This window comes from Sus scrofa, chromosome 18 (genome assembly GCF_054392235.1).
Source record: "Sus scrofa isolate SSC_HxYL_T2T_F1_AM1 chromosome 18, Sscrofa_HxYL_maternal_Yorkshire_Landrace_v2.0, whole genome shotgun sequence".
Lineage (NCBI taxonomy): Eukaryota > Metazoa > Chordata > Mammalia > Artiodactyla > Suidae > Sus > Sus scrofa.
Genome location: NC_139400.1, coordinates 57,608,532 through 57,628,324, shown reverse-complemented (window position 1 = coordinate 57,628,324; position 19,793 = coordinate 57,608,532). Strand labels below are relative to the sequence as shown.

General features: G+C 49.3%; 1 protein-coding gene across 3 annotated transcripts in view; it reads left to right on the top strand.

The window, feature by feature from the left end:
* VOPP1 (VOPP1 WW domain binding protein) overlaps window positions 1–19,793 on the top strand; it is an 85,902-nt gene that overhangs the window by 29,794 nt on the left and 36,315 nt on the right. For all 3 annotated transcript variants that reach the window (XM_021079345.2, XM_085005737.1, XM_085005736.1), the window contains exon 2: window positions 10,932–10,990. In XM_021079345.2, the coding sequence (XP_020935004.1) occupies window positions 10,932–10,990 (59 nt within the window). The remainder of the gene's footprint in view (window positions 1–10,931; window positions 10,991–19,793) is intronic.

Below are 19,793 nucleotides of genomic sequence, written 5' to 3'. Positions count from 1 at the left end.
CAAAGACCTGCAGGTAAGTGTTCATAGCAGCCTTATTCATCGTCACCCAACCAGGAAGCCACCCAAATGAATGGATAAATAAAATGTGGTGTATCCATTCAATGGAATACTATTTAGCACTAAAAAGGAGTGAACTGCTGATAAATGCAACATTGATGGGCAGAATCCAGACATTAAAGACTCTAAGTTGGAGTTCCCATCTTTGCTCAGTGGTAATGAACCCGACTAGTGTCTATGAGGATGTGGGTTCGATCCCTGGCCTTGCTCAGTGGGTTAAGGGTCCGGTGTTGCCATGAGCTGTGTTGTAGGACGTAGATGAGGCTCAGATCCCGAGTTGCTATAACTGCGGGGTAGGCTGGCAGCTCCAGCTCCAGTTTGACCCCTAGCCTGGGAACCTCTATGTACCAAGGTGAGGCTCTAAAAAGATGCACACGCACATGCACACACAAAGACTATAAGTTGTACGATTTTATTTCATGGACTCTTGTAGAAAAGGCAAAGCTGTAGAGCTAGAGGATTGATCTGTGCTGCCTGGGCTGGGGTGAAAGCCGGACTGGGCTGCAGAAGGAGGGACATGAGGGAATTTTGAGGGGTGATGGAAATTTCTAAAATTGGATTGAGGGGTGCCGCATGCACAGCTGCGTAAAATTTTAAAACGCAGCCAACTGTGCATTGGAAATGGGTGCCTTTTCTGATTTTGTGATTTATAATGAGAATTGTATATATTTGCTTTTTATTCCAGCAAAGGTGTATGTGGTTAGGCTAGTGGAGTGACGTTTGGAAAGCCCCAAGAATTGGGTTACCTGAGGTCACCTGAGGATGGAGGCGGTTTCCAGGGGAACCACAGGTATCGTTAGAGGACTGGAACTTTCAGTCCACTCTGGAAGCTCTGCACCCTTCCCCCCACACCTTGCCCTATGCATCGCTTCCATCCAGCTGTTCTTGAGTGATATGCCTTTTTTATTTTTATTTTATTTTTTGGTCTTTTTAGGGCCGTACCCTCGGCATATGGAGGTTCCCAGGCCAGGGGTCGAATTGGAGCTGCAGCTGCTGGCCTCCACCACAGACACAGCAACACTGGATCCTTAACCCACTCAGTGAGGCCGGGGATCCAGCCTGCATCCTTATGGATACTCGTCGGGTTCATTACACAGCTGAGCCACAATGGGAACTCGTGTTCTAGTCACTAAAATATTTTCGTGAGTCCTGTGAGCTGCTCTGGCAAATTAATAGAACCCAAGGCAGGAGCCTTGGAAACTTGTGAGCCATCGCTGGTGGGTCAGAAGCACAGGTGATAACGTGGACCTGTGCTGGCCTCTGAGCGGGGAGGGGGGTAGGGCAGTCTTGGGGGACTGAGCCCATAGCCTGTGGGGCCTGATGCCTTCTCCAGGTGGGTGGGGTCAGACTGAGTTGAATTGTAGGACCCCCAGCTGGCGTCAGAGCGTTGCTTGGTGTCACAAGTGTTGTGAGTTCAGTAGTGTGTGAAGTAATGGAGAAGCCTGGGAGAAGCGTGGCTTTTCCAACACAGCTGAAAGCTCACGTTGAGCGAGAACTCATAAATTATGAATTCTCATAATTATGCTTTATATTGATAATTATGTTTCAAAAATAGCATGGTTTTCTGTTTCAAAAATAGCTCTGAAACACCTGAGTGTGCTGAATGTTGAAGGGACCCTGTCTTTTGCACTAATTTAGGATTCTGCATCCTTTGCCTTGTTGCCACACCAGCTTCAGATTATTGTTAGAGGAATTTAAGACTCAACAGAGAAATATTTGTAAAGTTACTCAGAAGAAATCACACCGTCCAAAAATAGCATTTGAAAGTTAGGCTTATATTGTCCCATTCTTTCTCCTATGAATATATATTTATTTGTGCATCGTTAAATATATGTGAGAACATTTTCCATGATGTTAACATTTTTATAAATGTGGTTTTAATTGCTCGCTGTATGAGTATTTGTTTCAGTAACCCTTTCTGGTCGTGTATGTTATTTTTCAAACTTTGCTCATCTGTTAACTTTTTATTTAATTCCTAGTTGGATACTATTCACTTTTGTTAGCCAGTTGTATTTCCTTGATTTAAATATCCTTTATATCCACTCTCCGATTCTTTATTGGACTGTAGATAATTTGCTTTTTCAAGTAAAATTTAATAGAAATTTTGAAGCAAAATGTTACGAGTTCCATATAGAAAATTGAAGACTGATTACCAAAATGAACAGTGAACAAAACCATCTCCACTATCACAAAAAAGATAATTTATTGTCATTATTTGGGAGGTGGGGGTGGGGTTGCTGCACGTGCAGCATGCGGAGGTTTCCAGGCCAGGGATCAAACCTGTGTCACAGCAGTGACCAGAGCCACTGCCGTGACAACGCCAGATCCTCAGTCCACTAATCAAGGACAGGGATCAAACCCACGTCCTCATGGATTCTGGTTGGGTTTGTTACCGCTGAGCCACAAAGGGAGCTCCCCTCCGTAAATTCTTGATCAGATTTGCCCCAGGCCTGTCCCTGCCTCCTGCTTCTGTCCCTGGCTCTGAGCACGGAACCTGCCGGCCTCCGGAAGCTCCTTTGGCTCAGACTGTGGGGGCTGTGACCACTCTAACTGGGCTGAGCTGATGGCAGCCAGCTCTCATGGTGTGTATATGGAGTTCAGGGTTTTTTTTTTTTTTTTTTCAGGGAAAATTAGCTTTATTATTATTTTTCTTTCATTGTCAGAAGTTTCATTGAAGTCAAGTTGATGTATGATGTCGTGAGAATTTCCGCCGTACAGCAAAGTGACTCAGTCGTCTGTGTACACACAGCCATTCTCTTTCAGATTCTTTTCCCATGAGGTTTTCGTGGAAGATTGGGTCGAGTTCTCTGTGCTGCACAGCAGGTGCCCATTCCACATACCTCCGTGTGCCTGTGCCAATCCCAAACCCCCCTCCGTCCCCCTTCACCCCAACCTGTCTCCTTTGGTCACCTCGAGTTTATTTTCAAAGTCTGTTTCTGTTCTGCCAATATGTTTATTTGTATCCCTTTTAAAAAGCAATTTTTTATTGAAGTATGTAGCTGATGTGTAATGTGTTAATTTCCACTATACAGCAAAGTGATTCGGTTATACATACATATGTTCTTTTTTGTATTCTTTTCCATTGCAGTTTATTACAGGATACTGAATGTAGTTCCCTGTGCTCTGCAGTAGGACCTTGTTATTTATCCATTCTATATATATATCAATTTGCATCTGCTAACCCCAAACTCCCAATCCTTCCCTCCCCGCCTTGGCAACCACAGTCTGTTCTCTATATTTGTCTTTCTCTTTCTGACTTACTTCACTTAGTATGATAATCTCTCCTTGCATCCAGGTTGCTGCAAATGACATTATTTAGTTCTTTTTTATGGCTGAGTAGTATTCTATTATATAAATGTACCACATCTTCTGAATCCGTTCATCTATCAATGGACATTTAGGTTGTTCCCATGTCTTGGCTATTGTGAATAGTGCTGCTGTGAACGTAGGGGTGCATGGATCTTTTTGAATTGAAGTTTTGTCTGGGCAGATGCCCAGGAGTGGGATTGCTGGGTCATGTGGCACCTCTATTTCTACAATATGTAAAATAAGTATCCTACTCTTCAGGTGTCTTTGGGATTAATTCTGTTAGTGAAGCCCTTGTTTGCCAGTTTACTATTCATTGAAAGATCCTACCTTGGGAGTTCCTGTTGTGGCTCAGTGGGTTAAGAACCTGTGAAGATGTGGGTTCAATCCCTGGCCTCGTTCAGTGGGTTAAGGATCCAGCATTGCCATAAGCTGTGGCGTAGGTTGCAGATGGGGCTCAGATCTGGCATTGGTGTGGCTATGGCAAAGGCCTGCAGCTGGAGCTCCAGTTTAACCCATCGCCCGGCAAATTCCATATGCCTCAGGTGCAGCCCTAAAAAGAAAAAGAAAAAGAAAAAGATCCCACTTTAACCTCCACTGAACAGAAGGAGAAGGGATGGAATTTAGGTAAAATCCTCAGTGCTTTGAACTCCTTAGACCTTGCTCTGGCCACACGTGTCCCAGAGTCACAGGCGGCTTCAGCTCTCTCAAAGCCAACCAGGGTGGTGGTATAGCTATTCCTTGAACTTGGAATAGAAAAAGGATGTGCTCTCTTATTAAACGGTGGCATCCTGTCTCTTGCTATATTCAGTAGAGAGAGATGTCAGACAATTTATTTATTTATTTACTTATTTTCCTTATCTTAAACACAATTTTATTTGTTTTTAATTTTCTTCATTGTCATTTCCCCAATACAATTTTTTTTCTACTGTGCAGCAAGGTGACCCAGTTACACATACATGTATACACTCTTTTTTCTCCCATTATCATGCTCCATCCTAAGTGACTAGACAGAGTTCTCAATGTCGAATAATTTATATGGATCTGAGGATTACTCTTTGGGATTAGCAAAGATTTGTTCCTTGGGGCTTATTTAGGTCTGGGCTCACTGTGGATAACTGTATTTAGAAGGGCTTAACGACATTTATGAATATCCCTGCCCTTGAATAACAGACCGTCCTTCTCTCCCGAGTACAGATGCCTGACCCGCCTTTTCCTGTGTAAATCGTAGCTTCTCTCACTTGGACTGCTCCTGTCACTGGATGTCTTTCTCACCATCCCACAGATGCTGCTTTGTTAATGGTTCTCCAGTTGTGTGTTGCCTCTCTTGGCGCTCTCTTCAGGAAATAGATGGCCGTGCTGTTCTGCTTCTCTTAGACACGTGGGAGGAATGTTACACCCTAAGCTCATCGAAGGCCTGCTGTTCGCCCAGAACATGGCCCAGTGGCCTGGCTGTCGAGGATGCCCGGTCGGCAACAGACAGTAGCTGACCCGAGCTCTCCTAACACGTGTATTTTCTGTTTCAGTAGACGGTCAATGCTGGAGAAACAACGATAGTATCTTTGCAGAAGTGGTAGAGCTACTTTTAGGGGTGGACACAAAATCCTGCAATTGATTTTTTTTTTTCTTAGTTTATTTACTTTTAAAACTCTTTTGAGGGGGTCCCGTTGCGACTCAGAGGATTAAGAACGCAATTAGTATCTGCGAAGATGTGGGTTCGATCCCTGGCCTCGCTCAGTGGGTTCAGGATCCAGTGTTGCCATGAGCTGTGGTGTAGGTCGCAGACTTGGCTCAGATCCCGTGTGGCTGTGGCTGTGGCTGTGGTGTAGGCCAACAGCTGCAGCTCTGATTCGACCCCTTGCCTGGGAACTTCCTGTTGCTGCAGGTGTGGCAGTAAAAAGAAAAAACAAAAACAACCTCTTTTTGGAAAGGTGCGTATTCTTTTTAGGGAGCTTTTGGGAAACGGAGCACTGTGGTTTTCCAGAATGTCAGGTATCACATATTTAGAATCTTTGTTCTCAAGAGGTTTAGAAGCATCGCTTCGGCTTAGATGGCAGATATCACAGTAAAATGAACCTCGGGAGTCACTCGTTCCAGAGAATTAAGAACGCTTGCTTCAGGACACACATTTCGGGATAGAGTTGCTAACTGGCTGTGGATTCAGTGACCTGTGCCCCAATCATTTTGATATAATCAGTCTTGGCTTACGTCACAAAGCCCCCTTATAAACTTAGCGGGGAGGAGAGCCTGTCCCGTTGTAGAAGTAAAGGAAGCTAAGATCCGGCCTAACGTGGCCAGCGAGTGGAGTCATGTTGGGACCCAGGCTTTTCTCTAGACTTTAACCCATCCTTCCTCAGGGGGCTGTGTCGATCCTGGCCCGCGCCCCCCTGTCCTGGCACAGTGCCTTCTTCCTGCTCTTCCCCTCGCTGCCATCTGCCTGCTCATGGGGTCGCCTCTGACAGCCCACCCGTGTTGGGGAGTCCCCCGGAGAACCCCCCACTCCTCCCTTACGAACTCCCTTTTTTTGTTGTTGTTTTTTGTTTTTAGGGTTGCACCTGTGGCATATGAAGGTTCCCAGGCTAGGGGTCCAGTTGGAGCTGCAGCTGCCGGTCTATATCACAGCCACAGCAACACAGGATCTGAGCCACATCTGCGACCTACACCACAGATCATGGCAATGCCAGACCCTTAACCCACTGAGCAAGGCCAGGGATTGAACCCGCGTCCTCATGGATGCTATGTCTGGTTTGTTACCACTGAGCCATGATGGGAACTCCCAAACTTCCATTTTGACCACATCTGCAAAGCTCCAGCAAACTGGCTCTGCCTGGAATCCCTGTGTTTCTGCTGGAAGTAGGACTCTGGAGAGGAATTGTGGCTTTGCTGGTGCACTTCCACTCGGCAGAAGCTGCCCTCCATCCTGGGTGGCTTCCAGCAGGAGTCTCCCTCTGCACTGCCCACCCTGTCAACTGAGGTTTAAGAGCCCTCTGTTTTCACCGAGAGGCCTCTCAGGTGCTGTGCAGGCCGCCTTTGACACTGGTGCTCGGTTAACCAGCGTTTACTGGAGGAGAGGCTCAGACTAGAAAGGGTGCGACTTCCCAGTCCTTGTTGGGCGTTTTCCAGCTGCTGAAGGAACCACGGCTTGTGTTCTTCGTACTGTCCAACCGTACGATGAAATAATGGGTGCACTTTTGTGAGGTGTCGCCTATGTGCCTTGTTATAGGATGACATTCCTTACAAGAAAGCTCTTGTAAAAGTCCCACATAGTGAAGGAGTTCCCTGGACATTAGCACATTTCAAGAACTGAAACTGATTTCAGTAACAATACAATGGAACTATGTTTTAAATGCAGGTAGCTCCGTTTAAAAGGGATTTTTTTTCCCCTTCTACTTCAGGAAATATAGCCATACCATTTTCTTTTTTCTTTTTTCTTTTTTGGTTGCGCCCGCAGCATGAGAAAATTCCTAGGCCAGGGATCCAACCGGAGCCACAGCAGTGACAATGAGCCACGGCAGTGACAATGTGGAATCCTTAACCACCGGGGCCACCAGGAAACATCCTTGTAACTTTTTTTTAAGGGCGCCTCTTATGACGGAACAAACTGAGTTAATATTTTAAAAATAGGTCTTAGAGTTCCCATGGTGACTCAGCGGTAATGAACCCGACTAGTATCCATGAGGACACAGGTTTGATCCCTGGCCTTGCTCAGTGGGTTAAGGATCTGGCATTGCTGTGGCTGTGGTGTAGGCCAGCAGCTACAGCTCCAATTTGACCCCTAGCCTGGGAACCTCCGTATGTCATGAGTGAGGCCCTAAAAAGAAAAAAGATAAAAATAAATAAAAAGAAAACAAAAGTAGGTCTTATTTGAGTGGCTTAGTGAAAAGTGGTGAAAGGTTACTGGTAAATAACTGAATGAGAGCCACCGACAAGCCTAGGGGAGCTAATGGAATTAGTGGGTACCCCAGCAAATGCCAGGAAGAAATTGGGGGATGCCTGAGCAAGAGTGGGTAGAAGGAAGGCCCTTGACATCTGAGGGGCAGGAGGGCCCCACGACGAGGGAGTGTTTTTCCTTCCAAGTTTCCCGTGAGCACGGATCCCAGCTCCCTCCGCGTGGGTGCTCCTGGCTTGTATGGGAGCTCTTCAGGCTGGGAAAAGTAGATTAAAAAAAAAAATCCTTTTGACTTTATTTTTTGAATATGAAAAACATTTGCACAAATCAAAAATCAACCTATATGAAAAAGTATAGTCAGAGAATCCTCATTCTCCGTCCCTCCTCTGCCCCCCCATCCCCAACCCCCCACAGGAGAAGCATTTCTTTTCTTTTTTAGAGCTGTACCTGTGGCTATGAAAGTTCCCAGGCGAGGGGTCAAATCGGAGCTGCAGCTGCCACCTGTGGCACAGCAGCACTGGATCCTTAACCCACTGAGTGAGGCCAGGGATCGAACCTGCATCCTCACGGACACTGTGTCAGGTTCTTAACCTGCTTAGCCACGAAGGGAGCTCCAGGACAAGCATTTTCATGACTTTTTACTGTACCCTTCCTGTGAGTCCTTTGGTACAAAATTAACCAAATGTACCATTTTCCTTTTCCATGAACATGTGCCATGTGCCTGCAAATGCTTTTCCACTAAGCGCTGCTTCTTGGAAGTCATTTCCCACCGATGCTGGGAGACCTGGTTCCTTGTGCCAGCTTAGTCGTCCATTGTATGGGCCTCTGCCCTCTGTTTTACCAGCCTGCTGGGCGTGGGCGCTTACGTAGTTTCCAGAATTTTGCTGTGTGCGGGTCTGTATTTGTGGAGAGGGAAGCAGTGATGAGAAAGAGGAATGCACCGGTTGTTTTGCGGGTATTGCGAAGCGTCCTTCCAGCCCTTGTGGGAGTGGCTGGGACCTGTGCTTCTCAGATACACACCGCTCCGCAGCCAGCCGGCAGCAGCCGAGGGCGGAGGAGGCCCGGGGTGGGGTGGGGGCTGGGAGCTGCCCCTCCCCCAGCCCCTTCCCTGCTGACGGGGGAGTTGGGAACCGGCCCGAGGAGTGGCCCTGCTTCTCTTTCTGTCCTTGTGGTACAGTCGTAGGACGATATGGGGGAGCGGGCAGTGGGCGGAGGAGGTTCTTCGGGGTCCTGTCGATGAGTCTACCGTAAGGACACATTGTGATTCTGAGCAAGACACCTGTCAGGACCCCCAGTGTTTAATCTCTAAAATAGCTTTCCTCATATTCGCACTCAAGAAAAAAATCCTGAAAGGCAATCGTGCTGCTGTTTTTGTTGTTTCCTTAAGAGTTAGGAGACAGAGTTCCTATTGTGGCTCCGTGGATTAAGAACCCGACTAATACCATGAGGATGCGGGTTCGACCCCTGGCCTCGCTCAGTGGGCTAAGGATCTGGCGTTGCTGCAAACCGCCATGTAGGTCGAGTTTATGGCTCGGATCCTGTGTTGCTGTGACTGGGGCGTAGGCTGGCAGCTGCAGCTCCCATTCCACCCCTAGCCTGGGAACCTCCATGTGCCATGGGTGTGGATCTCTTCAAGTAAAGGGCTCTCCCACAGCACCGGCTGCCCGAGGCACCTGCCCGCTCGTGGGCAGTGGACGTGCCTGTCAGAGGGGCCAGGGCAGCAGGAAGGGGCGGTTCTCAGACTTGGGCTCTGGTGTCCTGAGCCTCAGGGCTGGTATCTGGGCCCTGTTTCTTGGCTGTGTGTGGAACTTGGGTGTCAAATTCCAAGAAAGCGTGTCCGTGTCTAGTGCTGGAGAATAAAGAAGAGACGTTGGAAGTGCCCCCTGGCACAAAGACTCGGTTTATCTGTTTATCACAGAAGACTCCAGGGACACGAATTTTCATGGAAGGCAGAGACCTGAAATTGCTCTTCCTTGCCAAAAGAAATTGATGTCTCTGGGTATCTGAACTTCATTTCTTCAACCGGACAAGGGCTAACTTCGTCTAAATTAAACTCATTTTCCATTAGTAAAACTGGGTCACTTCAGGCTGCCTGAATGTGCTTCTGAGCGTCTTAAAGCACATGTGAAAAAACCCAGTGTTTGGTGCTCTTTGCATGACCCATCTAACTCAGCCTACACGACCTTCGTACTCCCTCCCTCCGCATCCTGCTGGAGATGGTGGGGGAGCGGGGGTCCTGTTCTCGAACTTCCTGCAGCTGTCAGGCAGCCTGAGGCAGGAGGGCACCACCAAACATCCCGGGGGTGGGGGGAGTGTCGGGCGAGTCGGTTAGTCCCTGCCTTGCCTTTGTCTCATTGCCTTTTCCTGCGGGGAGCTGTGCGCCCTAACACTTTGAAGGTGTTATTGACACATACGGGCCAGTGAACTGGATCGCGGAGGCAGAAAGTTGTGTATTTTTAAAAAATGATGGCACGGGTGGAATAATTTTAGAAAAGCCTTGCTCAGCTAGGTCAGAGGGTTTCTGCTTGGAGTGCTCACTCACAGCTGGTGCCACTGGCGTCTTCTCCCTTGGTGGGTGTGTGAGATACTGAAGCCCTGGTGGGGCGTTGCACCTGTCCTGCCCTGCCCTCTGCAAAGTTCAGCGTCGACTTCCTTGGAAAGCACAGGGGAGGCTGCTGTCATCCCTCCCCCCTGTCGTCGCTCATCCCCGGGGAGGAGCGAGGGCAGGGCCACCACTGACGTATCACGTTAGTCTGACCTACAGAGTCTGGCAGAGGTGGGTGCCTGCTGGGGATCAGTGGCTTGAATGTGGCTTTGGAGTACCACGTGCATGGGTCCACTCACATGCGAACTTTTTCTCTTTTTTTCTTTTATTGTTGGCATTGTATTAACGGTGTGTTTACAGTTATGTATCAGTTTCTTCTGAACGGCGTTGAGACATTCTTTCTCGCAAACTGTTTTCCATCGTGTTCTATCCCGAAAGACTGGATAGAGTTCCCTGTGCTGTACAGGAGGAGCTCATTGCTTGTCCATTCTAACTGTAGTCGTTTGCATCTACCAACCCCACGCTCCCCGTCCATCCCCCGCCCTCTCCCTTTCTCCTTGGAAAAAGTTTTTCGATGATAAATACTATAGCCCTACAGGATCTGTCATCTGTCGAGCTGTGGGCACAGAGGCTCTGTAAATTTTCAGCTCTAGAGGGCGGGTGCCCTAAACCCCTGGATTCTAGGAGTCAACTGTATTCTGAGATGTAAAGCTCTAGAAATGTTAAAACTCTGTGAAAAGTCTCTCAAAAATAAAAGTCGGAGAAAATCTTTGCAATACTTTATCTCTGGCATTCTTTAGGTATTTGAAGTAGCACGCCCTGTGAATTTGTTTTAAGCGGATTGGTTTTTAATTTACACTTTAATGAATTGTTTATGCCCTTGTATTTAGAGCTATGAAAGACTAGAAAAACGATGGGGAAATAGATGTTTTCCTATGTTTTCTTCCCTAAAAATTTTTGAAGAAATGAAGTCGCGTTGGGGGTGATCTCTCTGGCATTCATTGAACCCCCAGCCCCTGCTTCTCACACTTGAAGCTGCAGTCACTCGTTCTTCCTGCTTCTTTTCGTGAGATTTTTCTCGACAATGTGCAAACTACTCTCCACTGACAAAGCTTTTTTTCCTTCTCTTTCCAGTGCACAGAGGCCAAAAAGCATTGCTGGTATTTTGAAGGACTCTATCCAACATATTACATGTAAGTATTTGCACTTATCTGTTGTTTGATTCCGTGGTCACATCTTTCTCTGGAAATGCTTTTGTGAGTTACAGGACTCGTTATGGGATAGGCCAGGCCCAGCCTTGGAGGCCTCCACCCCTGGTTACACCTGCCTCTGCCCCCATATGAGCAGGCGACCCTTTAAGGATGCTCAGAGCAGCTTCTTTGAGGACATCGTGAAATTCCAGGTGCTTTGTTCTGTGTTGCTTGTTAGCTCGTATGTGATTGGTCACAGAGGGCAAGGTGTCTGAGCAAGGTCAAAGTTATGTTGATTTATTTTTTCATTTTTTAGGGCTGCACGCATGGCATATGGAAGTTCCCAGGCTAGGGGCTGAATTGGAGCTGTAGCTGCCAGCCTACACCACAGAACAGCAATGCCAGATCCGAGCAGTGTCTCCGACCTACATCACAGCTTAACAGATCTTTAACCCACTGAGCAAGGCCAGGGATCGAACTTGCATCCTTATGGATATTAGTTGAGTTTGTTACTGCTGAGCCACAATGGGAACTCCAAAGTGATGTTGGGTTATGTGGATCTTCCTGGGCACAGGGAGCAGAGGTAGTAAGAGTAGACTTTTGAGCTTAAGCAGGACAGGAAAAAGCGTTTATCTCAGCTGCTGTGACTGTGTGCAGGTGAGAGGGAGAGGTGACTGATCGCAAGGGTCACCTGGCCTTGGCCGCTCCCCAGACAGGTGCAGTCAGCCTGTCAGGTCCGGTCAGGTTATGCTTCTTCCTGTGTTCTCAGCACCTGCCAGCATTACTCTTATTAAAGGACTGCTGTATTTGCTCCCTGTTGTTTTTAATGTATCTTAAATGTCTGCTGTGTTAGCCACCAGCTCTGCTGAGCCACCTATCTAGATGGCCAGGTTACCTGTCTGGATTATCGTTTTTGATTGTGCTTTGAAGTTTTATAATTTTTGCTCGTTTGTTTGTTTTTTACAAACTCCCCTGCAGCTAGGAAGTTCCTGGGTTAGGGGTCGACCTGGAGCTGTAGCTGCTGGCCTATGCCACGGCCACAGCAACACCGGTTCCACTCTGTGACCTACCCCACAGCTCACAGTAACGCCAGATCCCTTAACCTGCTGAGCAAGGCCAGGGATCGAACTCGCATCCTCGAGGTTACTAGTCGGGTTCTTCATCTGCTGAGCGACAAGAACTCAAGTTCTGCTCTTATCGATTCTCTGCTTGTTCCGCTTCTCACATGTGAGTGAGATCATGCAGTATTTCTCTCTCTTTGTCTGACTTATTTCATTTAGCATAATGCCCTCTGAGTCCAGCTCTGTTGTTGCAAAGGGCAGGATTTTGCTCTCTCTCAGGACTGAATAAAATTCCATTGTGTGTATATGTCCTGCATTTTCCTGATCCGTTTGTTCATTGATGGACACTTAGGTTGTCTCCATGTCTTGGCTACTGTTAATAACGCTGCCGTGAACCCCAGGGTTGCGGATGTCTCTTGGAGATCTTGTTTCCGTTCCTTTTGCCTATATGCCCAGAAGGAGAATTGGCAATTCTATTTTTAATTTTGGGGGAACGTCCATACTCTTTTCCATAGTGGCCACACCGATTTGCATTCCCTCCAGTAGTGTATGTGTGTGTGGGGGGGTCCTTTTCTCTCCACTCCCTCTCCAGCGTTGGTTATTTGTAGACGTTTCGAGGACGGCCCTTCTAACCGGTGTGAGGTGATGGGTATCTCGTTGCAGTTTAGATTTGCGTTCCTCTCACATCACTAGCGATGTCGAGCATCTTTTCATGTGCCTTTTAGGGCCCACAGCTTAAGACAGGGCCTGGCACACAGGGGACCCCCTGAACGTTGAGTGGACTTGTGTGGGTGCTTTTCTACCCCGTCCGCATCACCGGTCCTTGCTGGCTTTGCTGGTTCCCCTCAGGCGTTTCCTGGTTCTCTGCCTGGCAGACTCTTCCGTTCCTCCTCCCTTCAGAATCTCTTCCTCCTTCCTCGTGGGCTCTGATACAGCATCTTGGAGAGTCTTCACGCAGTGCTTCTGGGACGGGGCCGTGACATGCGTTTTTTTGGCCTCAGCGCTAGATGCTCAGTGCTTGTCCTCGCATTTGCGGTGTGATTACCACCAGCTTGTTTCTCCCTGTTTTCTTTTCTTTCTTTTCTTTTTTAAGGCCGAACCGGCGGCATATGGAAGTTCCCAGGCCAGGGGTTGATTTGGAGCTGCAGCTGCTGGCCTACACCACAGCCACAGCGACGCAGGATCCTTAACCCACTGAGTGAGGCCAGGGATCGAACCCGCATCCTCGTGGATACTAGTCGGGTTCATTACCGCTGAACCACAGCAGGAACTCCTCTCCCTGTTTTCATGTACCCCTATTCTGGTACTTTGTCCTTAGTCAGAGATTTTGAGTGTTCTGGGATCCAGAAGATTAGGGTTCAGATATTTGCTCTGTGACTTTTGTTTTCAGCCATGCCTGCAGCACCTGGAAGTTCCTGAGCCAGGGATTGAACCCTCACCACAGCAGGGATCCTCAACCCACTAGGCCACCAGGCTACTCCTATTTTTTCTTTAACTGAGGTAAAACTTGCATAACAGAACTGACCATTGTAGAATGAACGGCCCCGTGGCATATGGTAGAGCCACGGTGTTGTGAAGTCACTATCTACGTCCAGTTCCAGCCATTTCCATCACCGCTCTATCCTTTCCTACCCCCTGGACTTTCTGAGTTAGCATCTTCATGAAATGTGACCACGAGTGTGGACCTTCTGATGGCAGGTCAGCGTACACTCAGGGCCTGTGTGTGGTCAGCCCTGAAACCATCTGCACATGTACACACACCCAAGGCCAGCTCGCAGCTCTGCTGTGTATGCACACAAGATTGGCTCTCATCCGGACTGACCTGCCTCTTGCCTGCACCCTGGAGGGGCGTGGGTGTCTCCCCACCACTCAGTGTGGTGCTGGGGAGAAGAGCTGCTTTTTACAGGACACCAGCCGCGGAAAATGTATTGGTTGCCCGAAGCCAGCCCCCTTTGTGGATGCAACCCAGACGGTGGTGCAGGTAGAGGAGAGTCTGCTCGGGCTCAAGTGCCCCTGCATCAAGGTCCAGCCCTGTGGTCTGCTCAGGGCACTGGGATGCTGCGCCTCTGGTGTCTGGGGTTCGGTGGTGCAGGTGCCAGGGGGAGCTGTGGCACACTAATCCATAATTGACTAGTTCATTAAATTTTAAAATGATGAGTTAGGGAGTTCCCGTCATGGCTCAGTGGAAATGAATCGGACTAGTATCCGTGAGGATGCAGGTTCAATCCTTGGCCTTGCTTAGTGAGTGGGGGAGCCGGTGTTGCTGTGAGCTGTGGTGTGGGTTGCAGACACAGCTTGGATCCTGCATGGCTGTGGCTGTGGTGTAGGCCGGCAGCTGTAGCTCCAATTCAACCCCTAGCCTGGGAACTTCCATGTGCCACAGGTGTGGCCCTAAAAAGCAAAAAAAAAAAAGAAAGAAAGATTAGTTAGGGACTTCTGTCATGGCTCAGTGGGTTAAGAACTCTGAGGATGAGGGTTCAATCCCTGGCCTGGCTCAGCGGTTTAAGGATCCAGCATTGCCACAAGCCATAGTGCAAATTGCAGCTGCAGCTCAGATCTAGCATTGCTGTGGCTGTGGCCTAGGCCTCAGCTGCAGCTCCGATTCAGCCCTAGCCCTTGAACTTCCACATGCTACAGGTGCAGCCTAAAAAGAAAAAAATAAATAAATCATGAGTCAGAGTCTGCATGTACTTTGATGTACAGCAGAAATTAACACAAAATTGTAAATCAACTACACTTCGATAGGATATTTTTAAAATTTATGAGTTATAGCAGATCTCATTTAAAAAAATATATTCCTGGTGTTCCTGTTGTGGCTCAGCAGAAATGAGCCTGACGAGTATCCATGAGGATGTGGGTTCAATCCCTGGCCTTGCTCAGTGGGTTAATGATCAGCGTTGCCGTGAGACGTGGTGTAGGTCACAGAAGTGGCCTGGATCTGGTGTTGCTGCAGCTGTGGTGCAAGCCAGCAGTCACAGCTCCGGTTCAGCCATTAGCCAGGCAACTTCCACAGGCCTCACCTGCGGATATATGTAATGCTCCTGGTATATTCCACTTTTCATTTCTTCTGGGTAAAGTGCTTTATGTGAGACTCTCCTAAATAGATACGTTGACTCAAGATGCTATTTTCATTCTCTTACAGGGTTTTTTTTCTCCTTCAGAAAATAACTTGCAAATGACACCTCTGTCGTGTGCTCAGTACTTAGCCTGGCGCATCGTGGGGAGGGAACGCCCAGGTTACACATGTGTTGGAGAGGTTTTATTCTTCCATTTGAAATCTAATTTCATTTGCTCACCAGAAATCCCATATGGCACTGCTCCTTCTTTGCGGCTCTCCATGCTCCTGAATTTCATTCTAGCCTCACAGCCCTCAAGCTAACAGAGGCTAATTTTTAAAAAAGATCATTAGGCTTCTACTGTAGCTGCCTCAGCAGGGAAGGGACTTTCACCTGATTGGTTGGTTTCTCCAGGGTTTATCGCTCTGCCTTCTCCCTTTGTCACCATTTTGATTGCTGCAGTTTGTTCATTTAGGGCATATGTATAAGTACAAATGAAATATATTTTCATGTTTTTTGGAGTTCCCATCGTGGCTCAGTGGTTAGCGAACCCAGCTAGTATCCATGTGGACACAGGTTTGATCCCTGGCCTTGCTCAGTGGGTTAAGGATCCAGCGTTGCCATGAGCTGTGGTGTAGGTCGCAGACTTGGCTCAGATCCCGTGTGGCTGTGGCTGTGGCTGTGGTATAGGCTGGCAGCTGCAGCTCTGATGTGACCCCTGGCCTGGGAACCTCCGTATACTGTGGGTGGTAAAAGCGAGGCCAGGGATCAAACCCACAACCTCATGGTTCCTAGTCGGATTCGTTTTGGGAACTCCTTTACTTTTTTTTTTTTTTTTTGCCTTTGGAATCTGAACAGAGAAGGCACATGCATTTCAAATCTCTGTCCTATTATTTTTTCTTTCCTCCTACCACTCACTTCACTTCCTTTCTATCCTGTCCATGGGCTGCCCTTTCAACAGCTTTTAATTAAAATGCTCCTTTTTTGTACTTTGGTTCTGGGCTTCCGAGACGTCTGCTCTTAGCAACAGTGTGATTTAAAAATAGCAGGATGGTCACGTGGCCTCAGCCGCCTCGTTTCTGTGCTTTCATTCTTGACTGGAGCTCTTCCTCTGCGGGGGCCTGGCTCACTCAGCCCCTCTGAGAAGATGGGGTGGGGCAGGGAGGCTGCCAAGCGGCAGGAACCCTCAGGGCTGGCATCCTTCCTGTGTGTTCAGAGCCCAGGGAGCGCTGCAGACCAAGGTGGCAGTTGTCAGGGAAGGGTCCCACTGCATGCAGTGTCGCATCCTGCAGCCCTTTGTGGTCCTGGAAGCTGTCGGCAGCACCGAGTCTTTGTCCCTGTCGAGTGGCCAGCTCGCCTGCCCTGCTCGCGAGCGCATCCTGGGCTCCTGTGGTTGGGGAGGGTGGCCGTGCAGCATGGGGCTGGGTCTGCCCCCTCTGCTGTCCCCAACGGGTCACCTGGCCTCTCGGCCTTGGTCCTCTTGGTGTAAAACCGCCGTGGGAATGGGGTCTGCCATGTCCAGTTTTCTGGGTGGGTGGATACTGCCCTGTGTGTTTGTGATGCCTGGTTCATCACTAATATTTGCAGCTGCATCATGGCTTGGAGAGGGTCGGTGGGCCTATGTCCAGAGATGACCAGACGGGACCCCTGACTTTCGATGAGGGATGAACTTGTCTCACTGTGGGGCGTGGACTCTGGGAGGGCCCTGCCCAGCTTGTCTTTAGTATCCAGCAGTGCCTGGCGAGGGGGCACCACTGTGCCCGTGGTTGACCCCCTGTGGGCAGCGGGGCTCTCAGACCGGGAGCAGGGTGTCTCCCATCTACGGAGGTGTATAGCCCAGGGTGTCCCAACGTCCCACCTACCCCAGAAGGACAGGTGTCCACCAGAGCAGGGGTGGGCACGGGTGTGAGAGGCGGAACCACAGGGAAGGTGGTTGGTGCTGAGTCTGTGTCGGGAACTTGGACCTGTGTGTGTTGCCCCGAGTGGGAGGCCGGGGACCTCGACCTTCCCCGAGGTTGACAGTGGGAGAAGGACCTCACTGCCCTGCTCACCCCGCAACCACCACCAAGATCCAGCTGTGACCCGCGTCTCTCTCAGACCAAGACAGAGCGCACTTCGTCGCCGAGTTTCCCAGACTGTAGCTGCGACAGGCCCTCCATTGTGTCAAGCAAATTGTGAGGGACTTTTGTTTTTTTCTTTTTATAGCCGCACCTGCGGCATATGGAGGTTCCCAGGCTGGGGGTCAAGTTGGAGCTGCAGCCACTGGCCTACGCCACAGCCACAGCAACGCCAGATCCTTAACCCACTGGGCAAGGCCTGGGATCAAACCCCCATCTGCACAGACACCCGACAGTTCTTAACTCGCTGAGTCACAATGGAAATTTATAATACAAAGACCAAGGATGATAAGGGCTGGTGTTTACCGAGTGCTTACTCCGTGCAGTGGGCCTTGAATTCCGCCCCACACCCTCCAAAGACTCTGGACGGTGCTGCTCTTGCCCCTCCCTCCCTTTCCTCTGTTTCGGCTGAGGGACACGGGTCCCCCTCTGGTCCTTTGGTACCAGGCTCCATCACCGACTTACTGTTGCCAAAATGAAACATCCGTTGTTTCCACCCTAGCCCGGGGTTCATTGTGGGCACGAGCTCTGCCCTCGGTGCTGACCCACTGCCTGGCATGTGGAAAGCATTCAGAACTCATCCAGTGCCTAAAACTCGGGGTGGCTCCGGGCAGGGGTGGGGAAGCAAAGAGTGACTCACTGTCATTCTTGGATGCTGGAACGTGTTGTAGGGACCTGACCACAGGTCAGCCCTGCTCTGCTGTTAGGTTGCTGTGTGATCTTGGGCAAATCTCCTAACCTTTCTGGGCCCCCATTTCCTGGGCTAGATATTCTCCAAGGTCTCATCCTGCTTAAGTCCGTGACAGCCTCCTGCTGGCTGCGCAGAATAATTGAGAGCACGGAGAACAAAAGATGAATGATCAGGCAGGCTTCTGTGTTGTAGCAGAGACGAGGGTACAGATGTGAGATGGATTTTAGTGCTTCGCCAACTGCAGAGCATGCCCTTAACGTCAGCCAGCTCTCTAAGCAGCGTGTCATCTTCCTTCTGTGGCACAGGCAGGGGACGGAATGCGACTCAGAGCCTGTGACCACTCGCTGTGCCAGATTTCCAGGTTCCTGAGATGTCTTCTTAGGTGCTGAGCGGGAGCTTTGTACCAGTCAGGTGCATGGATGTTTATCCAGACAGCGACTTTTCTCATTTGATTTTAAACAAGCCAGAGACAGCTGGTGATGTAGACACCCGTGTCTCCTGTTCTTTATGAATAGAAATGGATCTGGTAATTCCTTCCAGCAAATTGAAGGTAGGTTAGAAGTGGGTTGGATCTTAGCTAGACACCAGTCACTTATTATTATTATCAATATTATTTTCTTTTTGGCAGCTGCAAGGCCTGTGGAGTTCATGGGCCAGGGATCAGATCTGAGCTGCAGTTGAGATCGATGCCTCAGCTGAGATCCTTTAACGCACTCTGCCTGGCCAGGGATTGAACCTGTGTCCTGGCGCTGCAGAGACACTGCCGATCCCTTTGCACCTCAGTGGGAGCTCCTAAACACCACTAATTGAAAAGCAAGATGCCTCAGTAGCCCTCTCTAGAACTGGCTGGGAAAGGTCCTTGACTTGCCTGTATTCTCTCAGTAGATAAGGAAGCCTTAAGACCTTCCTTACATGGTTTCACAAATGAAGTCACTGACAGCAGGAGATGCGAGTCGTCCTCCAGGGCCCTCAGCATCTTTGGGGTGGGTCACACCTCTGGCCTCCAGGTGGATGGAACAGAGCTGCGGGAGGGTTGGCTTCTGGGTGTTGTGTTCGCGTGCTTATTCTAGTTTCGGGTTCAGTTCTAAGTCCCCCTGGAGGAGTTGCGGCAAACGTCTCTGAATCATCCCCCGAGACCTCAGGGAAGGCGTAACTGCCCCACTTAAAGGAGGAGGAAAGGGAGCCGTTGGGTGGAAGGCACTTTGGTCGGGTGCAAAAGAGGAAGACAGGAGCCTGGACCCCTTAGTGGGGACTCCCACCGCAGTCGAGCATCCGTTCCTCAACCTTGGCTGCCCCCTTGGTGTTTCCACACCCCCACCCCGGGGAGGAGCGAGCACGTGGGGACTGCGGGGGGCAGGGCTCCAGCTCTTCTTACCCAGGAGCAGCTCCAGGAGGGGCCCTTCCTTCCAGCACTGCTCTTCTCTGGCTATCGATTGGTTTTCCTGCCAGTTTTATTGAGCTGTAACGGACAGCCAGCCCTCCGTAGGTTGAAGGTGTACACGTAATGATTTGACCTACACCCATCGGGAAATGATTATCACCGTAAGTTTAGTGAGCAGCCGTCATCTCATAGAGGCACAGAATTTAAGAAACAGAAAATACTTTTCTCTTGGTGAGAACGCTTAGAATTTACTCTATTGACAACGTTCATCTGTAGCATACAGCAGTCTTGATGATATCATTCAGGTTGCACATTCCATGCTTCCATCCCCAGACTTATTTATCTTATAACTGGAAGTTTATATCTTTTTTTTTTTTTGTCTTTTTGTCTTTTTAGGGCCGCACCTGTGGCATATGGAGGTTCCCAGGCTAGGGGTCGAATTGGAACGGTAGATGCCGGCCTACACCACACCCACAGCAACACTGGATCCAAGCCGTGTC